This window comes from Limanda limanda, chromosome 13, assembly GCF_963576545.1.
Source record: "Limanda limanda chromosome 13, fLimLim1.1, whole genome shotgun sequence".
In the NCBI taxonomy this organism is placed as follows: Eukaryota; Metazoa; Chordata; class Actinopteri; order Pleuronectiformes; family Pleuronectidae; genus Limanda; species Limanda limanda.
In genome coordinates, this window is record NC_083648.1 from 15,852,905 (window position 1) to 15,869,470 (window position 16,566).

A 16,566-nucleotide genomic window follows, 5' to 3' on the forward strand; every position below is an offset into this window, starting at 1 on the left:
ATTTCTGTTTACAAAGACTAAATTATGTTGTTTTTAGCCTGTCTGAGTCTACAGATGGGTTCGTTGTCAATGAGTGTGTGTGTGTGTGTGTGTGTGTGTGTGTGTGTGTGTATGTGTGTATGTGTGTGTGTGTGTGTGTGTGTGTTGACGTTCTTGCAGTTATGCAAATGATCGATGTTATGAGCCCATGAAGGATGCGCATTGGTAAATACCATACAGGAAATGTTGTTTTCCAAACATGGCGTGTCACCAAAAAGTAAATATGGATATTTAACCGAGAGAAGAAGGAGCTTTCTTTATCTGCAGTGCAGAAATGTCATGTCCATATATACAGCTCACTGAACTGAAACTGAGGGAAAAAGAAGGAAGATCACATGTCCCTCCATATCTACTCTGTCAAATCCAAGATCTCCGCCTGATGAAGAGCTCCACCTGTAAACTCACGTTTTCCATGAGATGTCAGCTGTGCACGCTCACATAAAAGAGAAAATTTATGTACTATTTAAATAGATTTAAATAGCACAAGCTGTGTTACTTATATTTCTGTAGGTTCCCGCCTTGCTATTACAGTTATGCCTTCAATGGAATTTTATTTATACCATGAGAAATGTATATCTCCTCACTTAGTTATGCTTCACCCCCCTGGGAGTGTGAGATTACTCATGGTGGTATAGATCTAACATTTAAAACTAATTTCATTCTAACCTGAGCTGTTAACAGGTCAGAGACTCAAGAAGCTCATTACCTCCGCCCAGGAGGTTATGTTTGCTGGCAAGATCGCACAACAACAATTGAACTGGTTCCCATAAAACTTGGTGGAAGGATACGATGTGTCGGGGAAGAACATATCAAATTTTGATGCAGAACTGGATCAGGGGGCAGATCCGTTTATTTTTTTTCACTTTCTTCAACATTTTTACAGATTTCCCAAAAATGAATTAATGGATCTTGTTGAAAAACATTATATATATATATATATATATATATATATATATATATATATATATATATATATGTGACTGATTTCTATGAGTGGGTGATTTGGTGCAGCTTTGATGAATTCAAGAGGACTGCAGGGCCTTATGTGGGGAGTAGAGTCATTTTAAAATGTAAAGGTGTGAAGTCAAAACCAATAGTTTCTCACGTCGCAGGGAGAATTGAGATCCTACATTTGAATAATGAACTTTATGGAAATTTCCAATAACTCCCATATGTCTCGGAGATCAGCAGGATGCTGAACCAGCAGATAGTTGATTCTATACTCCACATCAGGAGCGGCAGTTTATTCTATATTTCTGCAGAAGAGAAAACCCAGGGAATAGAGTGAACTCTCATGTTATGAATATTGTTTATATTTTGTCAAGCTTATTATTGATATCCTGCCTACAAATGGCTACTGTGGCTCACAAGGTCGGGGGGACGTGGTTCAAATTTTGCAAAAAGACAAGAAACATGCCACATTAATGCTGTCCCTTCAGTCTCCACTTTATTTTGACACACAGCTAAAAGACATAAAACACATTTTCAACATTAAAAGCAATATACGGTTTTGTGTTTTCACAGCAAATTGTAGTTTCTACTTTTGTGAGATTTTAAGATTATGGAATCTGTCAGTGTTTTATAAAACATGGTGACATCATGTTCTACTGTTGCTGTCGAGTTTCTAGGATTTATTTCTGTCTTCCCATCAGAGTGGAGATGTTTTTCTGTATAGAAGAGCTCTCATAGAAGAGGGTTCTATGAGCAACAAAATTATTAAAGTCATATGTTGTTGTGTGCTGAAATACCACTCAAAGGTATTTGATATTTACTAAATTACTTCCGGTGGACATTAGGATACTACCCCCTGTATTATTAATAGCCTTAATCTACAGATACATGTTAGCTGTAGAACTATTTATCTGTTGTTCTGCTAATGCATCAAAGCACTTTGAATTTGATCAAAATTCTGATTAATGAATAGTGATGACTATTTTGCCCAGTGGAATGAAAGTGTGCATTAATGGTTTTCTTTGTTTAATCTCATATTGGTTGGTTTGTTGAAATGTCTGTTCAAGTCTATGTGAAAAATAAAGTAAATAAAAATGAATAATGTTTATGATCAAAGTATTATATTAAAGACTTAGAGATTTAGTTGGATATTGGCTCTCTTTCATTAGATCAGATGAGATGACGTGTGCAACAGATGGATGAAAAGTATCGACTTAAGTTCTATCATCTGAAAATAAGCATCAATCAGATATTATTTCTATCCTTGAAAATTGGTAAGAATCCGTCCATGTATCTTCTGTAGTTTTTTTGTACACACACACACATATAATATTAAATGGCGTGGAAAGAGAAAGGCTTTCTTTAAAGGCAGCTGCGGAGGTCAGTCCTGCTGTGAGGCAGCAGGTGAACATGCCTCTTTGACTCTCTCCTTTGTGATATTGCTGACACACTCAACCCCCTTTTGAAAGCACATCTAGAGCCCGGGTGCACTGCTGCACTCGCCAGCAGCACAGCACGCATCTTAATAGTCTAAAATGACATGAATCCTAACAAGTGCATTTCCAACTGATTCGCTCCCTCCAGTGTTTATGACTCATGTTCTGTTTTGATCCACAAACACTGGATGTTTTCAGTCCAAACAAACCGTGGTTAAGGAGCCGCATTTATCTTTTCATTGGCTTTAGGAAATTGATTCAGCTTCTGCTCCATGAAGTCAATTTTCTCTCACTAGCTGTAGCAGAGTTACTCTTCTGCGGCAGCATGTTCCGCACATGTTGGCGTCATTTAGTGAACGTGATTGGAGCCTGTAGACCGATGTTCCAAACAGGTAAGATACAAATCCATTGTCAAGCATTATTTCATCACATTAATTCAATTATTCTCTTTTGAAAACAGTAACAGTGAGAATACGGCTGCACCCGAATAAGAAATCAAATTTGGCTGTTCAATGGAAATATTCACAGATTTTTCCCCTTATTATTCTTATAGACTATCAAGCAATGCAGGACAGCTGGATTTTTTTGGACGTTCATGGCTTGGAGGCAAGATGGGGAGTAGTCGGTATGTTGCAACATGCAACGTCACCACTAGAGGGCACTAAATCCTGACCACTATACCATTGATGAATTGATGTGAACTGTAAATTCACCACCTGTAAACAAAGGCCAGAAGATAACGTTATCTCAGGGCCTGACGGTGCTGCTGCTTCATTTTCATTTATACTCGCGCTGGGGAAGGGGACAGATAAGGATTTAAGTGCAGATAATTCTGCAGACCAAAATTTCCCCAGAGGTACGCTGCACACGGACTGGAAAAACAAAAACAAATAATTCAACAACAAATGATTAAAATCTTCGAGAACACATTAGTTTTATATTACTGTATAAAACACTTTTAACTTATGTATTTAAATGTATAGTTTACATTTCCATATTTCAATCCAAAATGCTGCAAACTAAATTACAAAAATCAAATAAAGTGTTTGTGTTTCCACCTTGTTCCGTGGATAATTCTTTGCCACATTTAACCCCGAAGAGTGTCGATAAGTTCACATGGTAACTAATGTTCTAACAATTAACCTTATTCAGAACAATACACTATTTCAATTATGATGTCCAGATGAGGTGCCAGTAGAATATTCTATTCATGCTCCTTTTTGCATGTCAGTGTGATTATGACTCACATCATAACTTCCACTCCATTGTACACCTGACGTCAATCCAGTTTTAAAACACCAACTAGAAATTGTTCAATGTTCATTGCCACTGTTGTATAATTTGGGATGTTTTCTTTCTACTTTTGCAAAAGCTACATTTTACTTTTCCCTCTTGTTAACACCAGTGCCTGTGTGTTCCATGTCCATGTCACAAAATGCTGGGAGAACTCCAACAGGACGTTATGATATGATTAAGGTTTAACATTTAATTCCAAGTAATATCTTATTCAGATTATTGTGATAAAATGCTGTTCATATGGCAGTGTCTTAATCAGACTATTGTCTAGTCCCATTAATATCTGAATATTTTTGTCACTCAATGTGAATTTCTCAACAGTTTAATAAAATGCCTTTGAATACCTCTGAAGCTTTCCATTCAACATGTTCTATATTGTTCGATTGGACGTTCAGAATCTAAACTCTATGTTTTACTTCCTGTTCCTGTCTGCATTCAGTCATCATGCTCAGATAAACCATCAGCTCCATGTCTCAAAAGCAGAAACAAGTATTGCATCAATATTCTTAAGACAACAAAAAACTAATACTTTCATTTCTGATGTTGTAATGCCAGGGCTTTACATCTGTATTTAAATGACTTACTTTTTGTTAGCACAACAAACAACATTAAAACAGCACTTATACACACTGACAATGGAACTTTGAACCACATTGATGCAACATGTTGTTGTGAGGATCAAGTAGTGTCAGACAACAAAATGCCAAGTTTTGGAAACTTGCCGATGTGAAGTTTCTTTGCCGTGTGAATCAGACTCTTCTAAAGTTGCGTTTGCTTTTATCTCTCATTCAAGTGTCCCGGCCCCTGCAGCTCAACACCAGCTCCTTCCCAGCACGATGGTGCCGGCTCATTGCCTCGCAGTGGGGATCATGTAAAATGGTTAATGAGCTGTGCTGCTTTCTCTCAGACATGGCTCTTTCAATTACAGCAGAGAGTTCAAGTCTTGTGTCATCAGACCACAAATACTTTTATCTGCAGTTTTTTCTTTCTGACTTTGTGCTAACTCCAGTCAGTGCCGAATTTCTTATTGAAATAAAAGAAAATTGATGCCTGGTCATTGACGTGTGTGTGTCAGTCGTACGTACTGCCACAGATAGGTATGTAGATATGAGTTAAGTTGGTGTACATCTTATAATAAATGAAACCACGCTAGATATTCTAATTTTCAAATTCTAAAGTTTGGTTTAGATTGGCAGTGGGATGCAAAACATCACAACAGACAGTCCGGCAAAAAGGACTAAATGTGAATAATGCTGCACGGAGAAGGATGCTGGCATGTGAAAGGTTACAGTTGTCTCAACTTTGTGATTTGTTTTTAGACCTGCTTATCAAGCTGGCTAATATAGTGACAATGAAAACAGGCGAAGTGCTGTCAAGTAGCAGTTCAGCTGACCAGGTAGCCCAGCTTGTTGGGTAATGAAATAACTATTAAATTAAATTAAACATTCAAGTTAGCTACAAGTAAGTGTTTAAAATTATGAATTGTGAATACTGTAGATGAAAGGTGATGTCTCGATGTAATCTATTGATTTCTAGAATGTAACTTTATTCTGAATACCACCTATTTAAATTGTTCCAGTAACTACCTTGAGTTACTCAGTTTATGTTTTCTTTATATTTATTAATTTAATAATACATTTAAATTCATTAGACACATTTTGTCACTACCAAATACTGATATCACAACGCATTTTTCTCACAATCTGATGTTTTTTAATCTATTTTAAGAACTTGAAGAATTTTCACATAATTCAAATAAAGGTTTGGCAAACATGTATTGTTTCAGTAGTAAAAGAAGATAACATTTGGAAAGCAGGTTGAGGTTTCTTACTAATCTAAAAATAACATTTGATTTATTTAAAGCTCAGTTTAAGTCGATCCTCAGGACGGATTTGAGAGGTACGAGTGTAGGATGTGGTGAGGGGGGGCATTCACCTGTCAGAATTAACACTGAAGGCTTCAACACATGGCACGCCTGCCTGATCTTACTTCTGTTCTCCCAGGGAAGATGGAGGGATAAGGAGGCTGATCTGGACCATTGAGATGCAGTCATGGGAAACAGACTGCAGAACCTGTTGCCTTGCCAACCAAGCCCCTTGGAGTGTGAGGGTTAAATGTAAAAGATTCCCTGCCAATGCAAATATAGGCTGCCATCTGTTTTCATTACAGCCCTTTTGTTACATTTTTTAATATGCAAGAATGTGCGGGCGTGTAGGTGTAGGTGTTCACATCACAGGTCCTTTTCACCAGGATCCTAATTGGATTTTTGATGGGAATGCAATTTGCATATACCTGGAGTAATTACACGAGCATCAATAAGCGTCTCAAGGTGCAGATACGATATGTCGGCTATATTATGCAATTTTATTGATATTACTGCACGTGTGTACCATAACATTTAAAATGATCACTGACAAATTATTAAATACACAGAATTGGTTGAAGCTTGTAATCATCATTGTTGCCCTTGGTTTTACTTTCAACATCTAAATAGTAAATATAGTCCATCCATCTCTTTTTGTTTACATAACACCCACTTGTCCATTCCAGGTAATACCAGTTTTAATTGCGCTTTAAATTACAAGAGAAACTTCTGAGAATCTAAAGTTTTGTGGTCAACTTGATTTCTGTTTCTGACTATGAATCTCCAGAGGAGCCGTCACAGATACGGCAACGGCGAAAAACAGCAAACTTGTTGCTTAGGAACAGTGAGAAATAACCCTAACTTTTCTTGAAGCATCTGATCATATCTCCTACGGTGCGCAAAGCTGTGTGTGTTTGAGTGTGTGCGTCGCAGGGGGTGGGGGTGGCGGTTAGGGGAGTCAGGTTGAGAAGAGGTTGTTTCTAGGCAACTGTTTTTTTTTTAATATGAAACTTGTTTGTTTTTCTGATTGCTGTCTCTTCCTATTCATTACGATGCCGCTTTTCCACAAATGCGATATCATTCAGGCAGGGTTAACTGGCTCTCTGGTGTATGACCCTGCATATCTCTGTGATGCAAAAACAAGTAAGACGCTTTGTGCTGTTTGAAAAAAGATCACAAAGATTGTAGTTATATGGATCAGAGGCTCCATGTCTTCTAACCCAAACCCAGACAATACACTGTATATGTAGACTTAGGTGGAATTAAAGATAAACTGTTAAACCAAATTTTTTTCATATAGGGAAAATATTTCCATTTGTCCTCTGCATGTTTTTTTGTCTGAAACATACATATTCTACATTTGTTCGCCTGCACATCCGTCTTTTTCCATGCACATGGCTGCAGCTCGCCTCCAGTGGCCTTTGAGCATTTGACCTATAGCAGCTGTTTGCGTGCTCCCCGGTCCTGCCGCAGATCGGAACAGTTAATTACACTGCAGCCGCTGAAGTTCAGTTCATAAACAGGAAGCCTAAACCCGTTGTTCATTAAGTTTTCAAATGGTACGGAGCCTGTTGATAGGATAACATACGTGTGCCATGCAGCCGTCTGAAATGTCATCTCGTGACCTTATTATCCTCATCATTCTAATTAATGCTGCGTGTGTGTGTGTGTGTGTGTGTGTGTGTGTGTGTTTGTGTGTGTGTGTGTGTGTGAACAGGCGCAGATACATTTGAACATTTGTCCAGCCCCACATGATGCATAAATACATAAAGAACAGACTTGTTCTGTAAAGTTAATTTGAGGTAGTTACACAATAATACATTTTTGAGGTAGATAAAAACCCACTTGCACATCCAATCTACAGTATTATCTCCATAGAGTACAGACAGAGCGGTGACTAATGGCAGCACCTACCTCCTCCTCCACAAAGCAAAACAGGACACTGATGTATTTGATTTGTGTTTTAATTGGCTGCATGAGGTGTTTAATTAGAGGCTTCAAATTGGATGTTTCAGGTGGAAACCTGCGGCGGATTCCGTGTTTTGTCGAAGCCCTAATTAAAAGTCCCTTCCTCAGAAGACACAACCTCCACATTACACAGACGCACATAGTGTGAATGTCAGCATGCATGGGTTGCGTGTCAGAGGGCAGACAACCCGCTGCCTCCACTAACAGCGAGTTCACGTGCAGCGTCCCTTTAATGATCCCAGCCAGTAGTTTATCCTAGTGATCTGACGGTGCCCAGCTGTACGGCCTGTCGGTTTGGTCAAATCCCTCTTTGTGAAGCTCAGTGCCGATGGGGTCTAATGACTGTAGAAACTGTATTTATAAAAAAAGAAGATATGTGAATGATGACGTCATCTGATCCTGGTTTCTCAAAGTGATATTAAATATTTATTGTAGGTAGAGCTTTCCCACTTATGGACCCTCAGTGTAGATGATGTGCCAGATTTGCAGGTCACCAAACTTTAAATAAACTAGTCATAATCAATCAGAGTGACACTTAGTGGAGGGGATACCTCCACCATAGCACAACAGTCGTCTTACATTTAAATCAAGCTGCACTAAATCTCACACACTCACAGATATCAGTTTCCTTAATGTGCGGGATCATTGAGATCCATTAATGATTTCTCTGAGAAATCCAGGACAGTTGAAACACGCCCTATCTCACCATGTTAAACAAAGGGACAAAACAATTCCTGAATCCCAACCACAGTTTAGTGGGTTCCTCCTTGACCCATAGGACATCCTTCCCCAAAGTTTTGTGGAAATCCGTCCAGGAGCTTCTATATGATCTTGGTTAAACAAACAATCCTGTAAACAAACAAAAAGAAAAAGGTGAAACATAACTATATGGGAATACGTAATAAAAAGACATGTTTTAGAATAGTTTTCTGAGGGTTTTCTGACATAACACTGTGATAAAACATAACAAAGACTGAACAATGGCATTTGCATATAGCATTCTTTAATAATCAGTGGATATCTTATTGTGTTGCTTATGTTTTACTTTTAAAATTTTATATTTGTATCTTGTTTTTCATAATGTGATTGTCTTGGGATGTGTGTTGGGGGGATCCAGGATACTTTCCAACTCCTCTTTGGTCTGTCTGGTCGATATGGTTCAGATTTCTTGCATTTACTCCCTGTTTCCAATATTTCTCACATTTAAATCCAATTTCAGTCACTGTAAGTTTCTTAAAACAAACAATTTTCAGCAACAGCTGCTTTATTTTTTGTGGACTGATGTATTTAACTGCGGAAGATCAAGAATACCTTTATCAGGCCCTGAGGGGCAACTGGTTTTACAGTGGAAGGAACCAGACAAGTAATGATGATGAAAAGTGAATTTTAGACCACAATGAAATGAAATGACTGGTTTGGGCATTTGAGATCACCCTGACTCAGATTGAGCTAATATTGGAAAGTAAGCAACAAAGTAAAAATCCCACAAATAAGTGAACCACTTAGGTGAACCTCTCCGATTGGCCTGATGCGTCATGGTTTTGAGCGATTGCTTTGTGTGTTGTGTCCCAATCCAGGATCCAGTTTCAACAGGGAATACATTAAATTAAAGAGACAAAATACTGTTTCACTGGGACTTAAATTCTGTCCCATGGTCTGACGTCAGACCCGTGGAGTCTATTTCTAAACAATGTCACGGAATAAGGAAGTGAAAAAGGAATGAGTCCTTAACCTTATTTAGTAACAACATGCTGTGATCATTCACTTGTGGATCAGAGGAAAAACAAGTTAAAAGTTTTATACCATCACCTTTTCAAAAAAACAGCTCTCATCTAAACATGATCCAAGAGGCTGGGATCAACTTGTCTTGTGAATCAATTACTTAACATTGGGTTAGAGATATTACAGCCAACTTCAATATTCTTTCTCAACACAACAGTCCTGCATGTTGCATTCAAACATGAAGAAGGTTATGGACTCTACCAGAGACATTCTATAAGGACTTCAACTCTATGCACCTATCTTTCCTGCAGTTAGATAGCGCCCTCTGTTGGAAAACCACTTATTTCCACAAGTTAAATCTGCCACTTACCTACGGAAACGTATTTACAAAAGCGTATTGCATTCACTTAAAAAAAAGCCCTTTTTTCTGAGATAATTATCTCATTTTTACTCTGTAAAAGAAAGTCATGCCTTAAAGTTATTAACATGTATCCTCTATGTGTGGCTGCACCTTCACAGCAAGTGGAAGTTGTCTATTTGGTCTGTTAACAATTTCTTAAACTAAGATTCGGTTCCAAAAATATTCAACAATCTTAAATTGACTAATAAATCAAGCCGATCAAAACAAATAATTTTTTGTACAGACCCTGAGATATATGATGTTTGTGTGTTGCACAATTTTTAAATTACAAAACAATTTAAAAACAACACATTTGATGTATATTTTTCACCAGGATAATGTACTTGATATAAGTATAACAATTAAAAATAAAAATAATTTATAAAAAAATATATACATTCTATCAGGGGTTTTTATCTCAGAAAAACAAAGCTTTTGTTTTTTTCAAGTGAATGCAATATGCTTCCGTATGACAGTTTGTAATTATGATAGTTACTGTAAACAACTGTCCTCCACCTCTCCTCTATTCTCACCCAATGAGTCAGGTACTGTTGGATTGGTTAAAGGGCGTTTTATGTTTTTGCTCACAACACCAACCCCATTGCACAACCCTAATTTCCACTTCTATCTTAACTTTGTATAGAACTATATCTATAATGTATAACTTGGGCAGTGATAATATATAATACTCTACGTATTGTATCTGTGAAAATGATATAGTTGTATTAATTTCATTAAATGTCTCTCTGCTTTCAGAAAACTTGCACAGATTAAGACATCAATGAAGATGTTGTGCAAACATTCATATTTAGTGTCTATAATTAGCCTTCCAGTTAATACGCTCCCTGTTTCTTCCCAGGGTTTCCAGGGAAGAGGTTTATTTGCCTTATTGCAGCAACACGTTTCAACAAGAAGTCTGATGCAAGACGTCTTATCACAAGGTTCCTCCCCTTGAGTCACGGAGGGCTTCTGGCTTTTCAGCAGAAAAATCTCCTCTTACTTTTGGCTTTGTTAGTAGAATATCTTTGAACCTGTCTAAAATATTCTGTTTGTCTTCTTTTCATCACATAAAAAATAGATTTTTCTAGCAGCAGGTGATAATATGTCAATGATGTGCTCTCTCAGAGACTTAGTTAAAGGATTTTGATGATTCATTAGGGAACTGTCGGGGAAGGTATGTGCTCTACTGAGTGCATTCTAGTTTGTCATTAAACACAGTTAAAGAAAGTCGGGGAAAAAATCCTGGATCAGCCCCTTACTCTGCATCTGCACCAAAAAAATGAATGGGTTTTTCTCGGCCCCATCAGGCCCTATCCATCCAGGAAGGTTGGCTCAAATTGGTCAAGAAGTTTCTGTGTAATCCTAACAAAAAACATCAACCTACAAACAAATAAAAACTAACCAACAAACACAGACATGGGTGAACATGTGACCTGGATACGTATGTGTGTAAATCAAAAACTGGACAATTTTATTGAAGGTTTGGTTTTAAATTTTCAAATAATAAGTTTGACTGCAATAGCTCAGACAGTCATATTTAGGAGAAGTGGAGGGGGGGGGGGGGCAGTCAGTGGGGAGTCAGGTGGAGTGTGATAAAAGGACACACCCTCTCACCTTATAGTGACCTAGAGATCTTCAAGTCACAACACTGCCTGAAAGTCAAATTGGTGAAGTTGTTTTCTCCATTTGCACTTGTCCTCTTGATTTGCATTGGTCTCTCTCAGCCACTGTTCTAACCTAACCGGTCTTAATTTTAAAAAGTTGCCATATTTCCTCTCAGGTTCGTTTCTTGTTTCCAATCAAGTTTTAAAAGGTGGCGTGTTTCTGAAGTGGGCGGCGCTGTAGCACATGTGACAGCTGACGTCACAGCGGACGCCGCCATGCTGCAGCTCCTGAGACGCAGCGCTGTGTTGTGTCTGTTGGCGGAGAGAGGACTAGTGAGAAGCATGGTGAGTGGACCGGAAGCCTCCGTGTGTGTTTCCTCGTTGACTGTCTTCTGTGGTTCAACCGTGTTCGTGTCTGATGCCTGTTTAAACTGCGCTTAGAGGTCAGGCAAATCTAGGACATCTATTTTTAAATGCGGTGCAACAGAGAAATGGGTCCGACTGGAAAGAGTCTGATCGACTTTTTCTCCGGTGTTGACTGGAGCTGATGGAGCTCACGTTAAAATCCAACCAGATGCTTAGTGTTTCTGCTGTGGTGTCGTGACTGCTGCTATCGGCCCGTTTTACTGAGACACTCCGAGATGAAGAGATCTCGTTAAAGCTGCTGACAACATCCAATGTGATGAGCTATAAAAACTGCGTGTGGTTAATCCCCTTATTTTGTAATCCGTTCACTTCCTTATTATGTTATTTTTTGTTCCTGTGTGAGACTTAATCACAGACATCTGTTTTCCATGTACTGTCATGGGTTGGGTTGTGTTTTATGACACTAATAGGCCGAAGTGCACTGAGATTAAGGAGAAGTTGTGGACCTCCACGTCTTTCCTTACATCTGGATCAGTCTTTTTACTGCTGAGTCACTCTTGCCAAAAATCACACAGATATAATTATTTAACGTTAGTCCACAACGATTATTATCATGATGAATGTCACATTATTATTACTGTGAAGTTTAAAGACGAACTTGTGCTCCTGAGTGATCGCTGTAATTTTAAAGGATCGACAAACAGCAAATCACAGAAGCATCTCATCAATATATATCTTTGCTTTATTTCTACTGATTAATATTATCTTGCGATAATGATTGATCGATAATGATTGATAATGTTTTATTGCCCAGCCCTGACTCGTGTTGTGTATTTCTCAAGTTGAAACCTATGTTTGCCCTTTGGTTTGCCACCATGGACTTTAACCATGATAAGCTCCTCCACTTTACGTCTTACTCAATCACCCCACCTCACCTTCCTCCACCTTTCTGCAGTGTGCTCAGGTGGGAGACCCGAAGAGCGCCAAGTCCATCTACGAGTTCTCGGCCAAGGACATCGATGGCAATGAGGTGTCTCTTGAAAAATACAGGTAAAGTCAATGTATAAAACTTAATATCATACATCCTTATGCTCTAACATAGGCTATATACAGTTCACCCAAACATAAAAATGCACTTGTTATCTGCTCACCATTATGCTGATGGAGGGGTGGGTGACGTTTTTGAGTTGACAAAACCCTTTTGGAGTTTAAGGGGTAAACAGCGTTGCAACTTTGACGAGATCAGAGAGAATTCTGTTCTATAACAGAGGACATTTAGGCCGAAAACATTGTGTAAATGACATTTCGTGTCACATTTGAATGTCGGGGCTCACAGACACTTGGATGACACCACAGAAGCACTATGGAGGCATTTTATGTTTGTTTTTTTGCATTTGAAGAAAGTATTTGCCTTTCACGCTGTTTACCCCTGAAACTCCTGAAGTCTTTATTCAGAGTCAAACACTTGACTCCCCTCCATTGACATAGTGCTGTGTAGATAATGAGTGCATTTTCCTTTTTGGGTGAATTATCCCTTTAAGTTGCAAGAATTGGAATAGTATGGAGTTGAAATGTCTTGTGGTTGTTCTGAATAGACGTCATTACAAATATGACAAACATTCTTGTTTTCTTTTTGTTCCTGCCAGAGGGTTTGTATGCATCATTGTAAATGTTGCCTCCAAATGAGGAAAGACCGAAGTAAACTACACTCAGCTAGCGAAGATGCACGATTCCTACGCTGAGAAAGGTTTACGGATCCTGGGCTTCCCCTGCAACCAGTTTGGAGGACAGGTAACAAGCATAGCCTGATGACTTCTGTATGTTTCCTTTTCTCTATTCTGTACTGTATCACGAGAATGCATTCATCACCCCTGAACTGTTAAACTATTGGCTGTTCATCTTCAACATTCCTTCCATTTCCCAATGTTTTCTGGTTGGATAAATATTTACATCATTGTACCATTACGCAGTTCAAACAGACCTCTTTTGTTTGCATACCATGTAAAGCTGTATCAACTCAGTCGCAAAACTACGATCAGTATAATCTTTGACTAATATATTTGTTTGTGTTGTTCAGGAGCCAGGGACTGAGTCGGAGATTAAAGAGTTTGCCAGAGGTTACAAAGCAGAGTTTGATCTCTTCAGTAAGGTTGATGTGAATGGAGACAACGCTCACCCTCTGTGGAAGTGGATGAAGGCACAGCCCAAAGGCAAGGGAACCCTGGGGAAGTGAGTTACTGGCCAACTTGACTGTTGACTTAATAAGTATGATGACATTGTGCAACAAACATGTTCATTAGCCAAATGTTCGTTATTATCATTCCTCTGTGAAGGTGTCATACTGTGTGTTTGTTAGTCTTTTACTATGATGTCTCAAAATGTTTTGAATCTGGTTCCTTGATTCATCGTCAGTGAATTTCAAACTTGGTTGGAGGCCGACGCTTTTTCCCTTTTGAATATACTGTTTATTTAAACAACCAATAATTAATGGCTTTAACACTAAGTGGATTAGGAAATATTGTAAGTCCTCACTTTGTCCTTCTTTAACTTAGTAATAGCTAAAGGCAGCTCGTGATTAAAACACTGCAGGTGAAACAGCCTTGACCGTGTTCGCCCTGTTGTTATAAAGGTTCGCTTCATTATTGTAATCCAATGAAACCAACTAGAATTAAGGTGAACTCCACATTCTGTGTTCAATGGAGGATGAAACGGCAGTCTTTGTGTTAATGGCTGGTTGTTAACCTTTTGCCGCTCTCTCCACAGTAACATCAAATGGAACTTCACCAAGGTAATTCACTAATATACTTCCCATGAACCCCTTTTTAAATGAGCATCCTCAGTTCTAGCTCTACTTTCTTAGCGCAATTTCATTAAAATCCTTTTTTGTGCTTATATGTTTTTGTCTTATTACTCAACAGTTTCTTATAAACAAAGAAGGACAAGTGGTGAAGCGATACAGCACAATGGATAACCCCTCTGTAAGTTGCATTCATCTTCATTCATATCTGTTGTAGTTTCACATTTCCATGCATTCCATGAGATGCACCATTTAATGTGACACTAATTGAAATAAATGCGTTTAGTTTCATGATCTTTTGATTTAGTTGGAACATTTTTAATCTCAATTTGTTGGATTTTCCTCCTTTGTCTTAGTGTCATAGAAATAGTGGACTATAAAGGGAAGATAATTACTTATAAATAATAATCCATTTTATCAAATATGTAATAAACAATTACTCTCTGTCCATGGTCTGTATTGCGGTCATTCATCATCTCTGTCATAGTAAAAGTTTCTACTTGTTTCCGTTTGCAGGTGGTGGAGAAAGACCTGCCCTCTTACCTCTAATATGACTTTGTCTTCGTTTGACCCTTGACCTCTTCCATGGACATGAGGGTATTTGTGGGTGTCTGGACCAGTGACGGCTTGTCTGTAAACCCAACATTGGGGAGGGCAAGCCTGATGATAGCCAGCGTGCAACTGACCTACCAGAACTCCCCCACACCAAACCCTGTTAGACCATGCGAGAGGACAGTTTCAACAGTTATCAGAGTAGAGAAACTTCACATTTCACTTCAGCCTCGAAACAGCCATTCCTCTGTCTCACACAAACACCATCTTATCCTTTCTGAATGTTAGTTTACAAGCTTCTGCATGTTTCAATGTCAGTTTAAGGGAAGTATATAAGATGCTATAAGTTTCACATATTTCTGAAATGCTACTGATAATATTGTTCGCACTTAAGTTATGAAAGAGACCATTATATGTACCATTAGAATCTGTTTAATTTGGAAAATAAATGCTGTGTGAATGGTTACTATGGTTGTCTCTTATTTTAATATTATGGATTGTTTATTTGAAGAGCTTACTTGCATTTTGTAACCGATAATAGGTTTTACTTTATACATTAATATTAGATTTAAGTGAAAATGCTTTACAGTTATTTCCTGCCAAGTGAAAAGCTTTATAGTTAGGGCCAAAGCACTGACAGGCACTGACAGACTGAGGCCCTATTGAAATTGTAAGGATTATTATTATTTTTCAGGCAAATGAATTGGCTTTTTCATGTGGCCTTCTTGTGGTCCGGACGAAATGGATGAGAGCCTGAGGTTGTCCACTTGTAAAATAGCACATGTGGCCCAAATATCCCAAAACACATGTGGTCCCTTTTTTGGAAAACACTTCATGCTCTAGGCAAGGTGTACCCTGAGTGTGAAACTAAAAGGGCAAATGGTAAATATGGCTCAAAATGCACAAAACAAATTGGGGCCACCTTTGGCTGGCATGTGGTATTGCTGTGGTGAACTTGTGGCCCAGATCTGGGAAACACGTTTCAAACACTCATGTGGTATGTGGAGAGGATGTGGGTAAAAATTGGGCTACATTGCAAAATATGTTGTTTTTATCCTGCTGCTACACTGGCAGCCATTGACAGCAGATGAAGAAAAAAAAACATAAATTGAATTAATAATTTATATCCGTGTGTGATTTATTAATGTTTTACAACGGGACAATTTAACTTTCATCGTGTAAGCTTCAGTTTTATTTGATTTTGTTACGTTATCTGTAATAGGGGGGTTATCATTTAATTTCCTACTCTGATATGAATATGTCCTCACTCGCTCTGACGGTGAAACGTCCCTCGTGATCCGGGCACGACGATGCTGGAGCGCCTCATCCCTTTGCGTGAGAGCGCTGACGCACCGCGGCGGCAGCGGCGCAGATGAGCGGCACAGCTGCCTCTCCAACCAGTCTCCCAGTCTGACGGTAGGGAAACCAGTGACATGCACACGCCCGTGGAGCTACAGGCCCCGACCGCAGCAGCGAGCATCGAACACGGTGACATGGCGGGATTTCTGGATTGAGTGGAGAGGCGCGCATCTTCTTCTGACTGAGGAGGGACGCGGCTGCTCGTCCCGGAG

At 38.8% G+C, this 16,566-nt stretch overlaps 1 protein-coding gene across 1 annotated transcript; it reads left to right on the forward strand.

The window, feature by feature from the left end:
- Positions 1–11,544: 11,544 nt before the first annotated feature.
- On the forward strand, positions 11,545–15,461 carry LOC133017777 (phospholipid hydroperoxide glutathione peroxidase-like). The gene is made up of 7 exons (XM_061083962.1): positions 11,545–11,625; positions 12,602–12,696; positions 13,293–13,437; positions 13,724–13,875; positions 14,410–14,434; positions 14,565–14,624; positions 14,960–15,461. Exons 1-7 carry the CDS (start codon positions 11,557–11,559, stop codon positions 14,990–14,992), a joined length of 579 nt encoding a protein of 192 aa, XP_060939945.1. The 5' UTR covers positions 11,545–11,556; the 3' UTR covers positions 14,993–15,461.
- Positions 15,462–16,566: the final 1,105 nt, after the last annotated feature.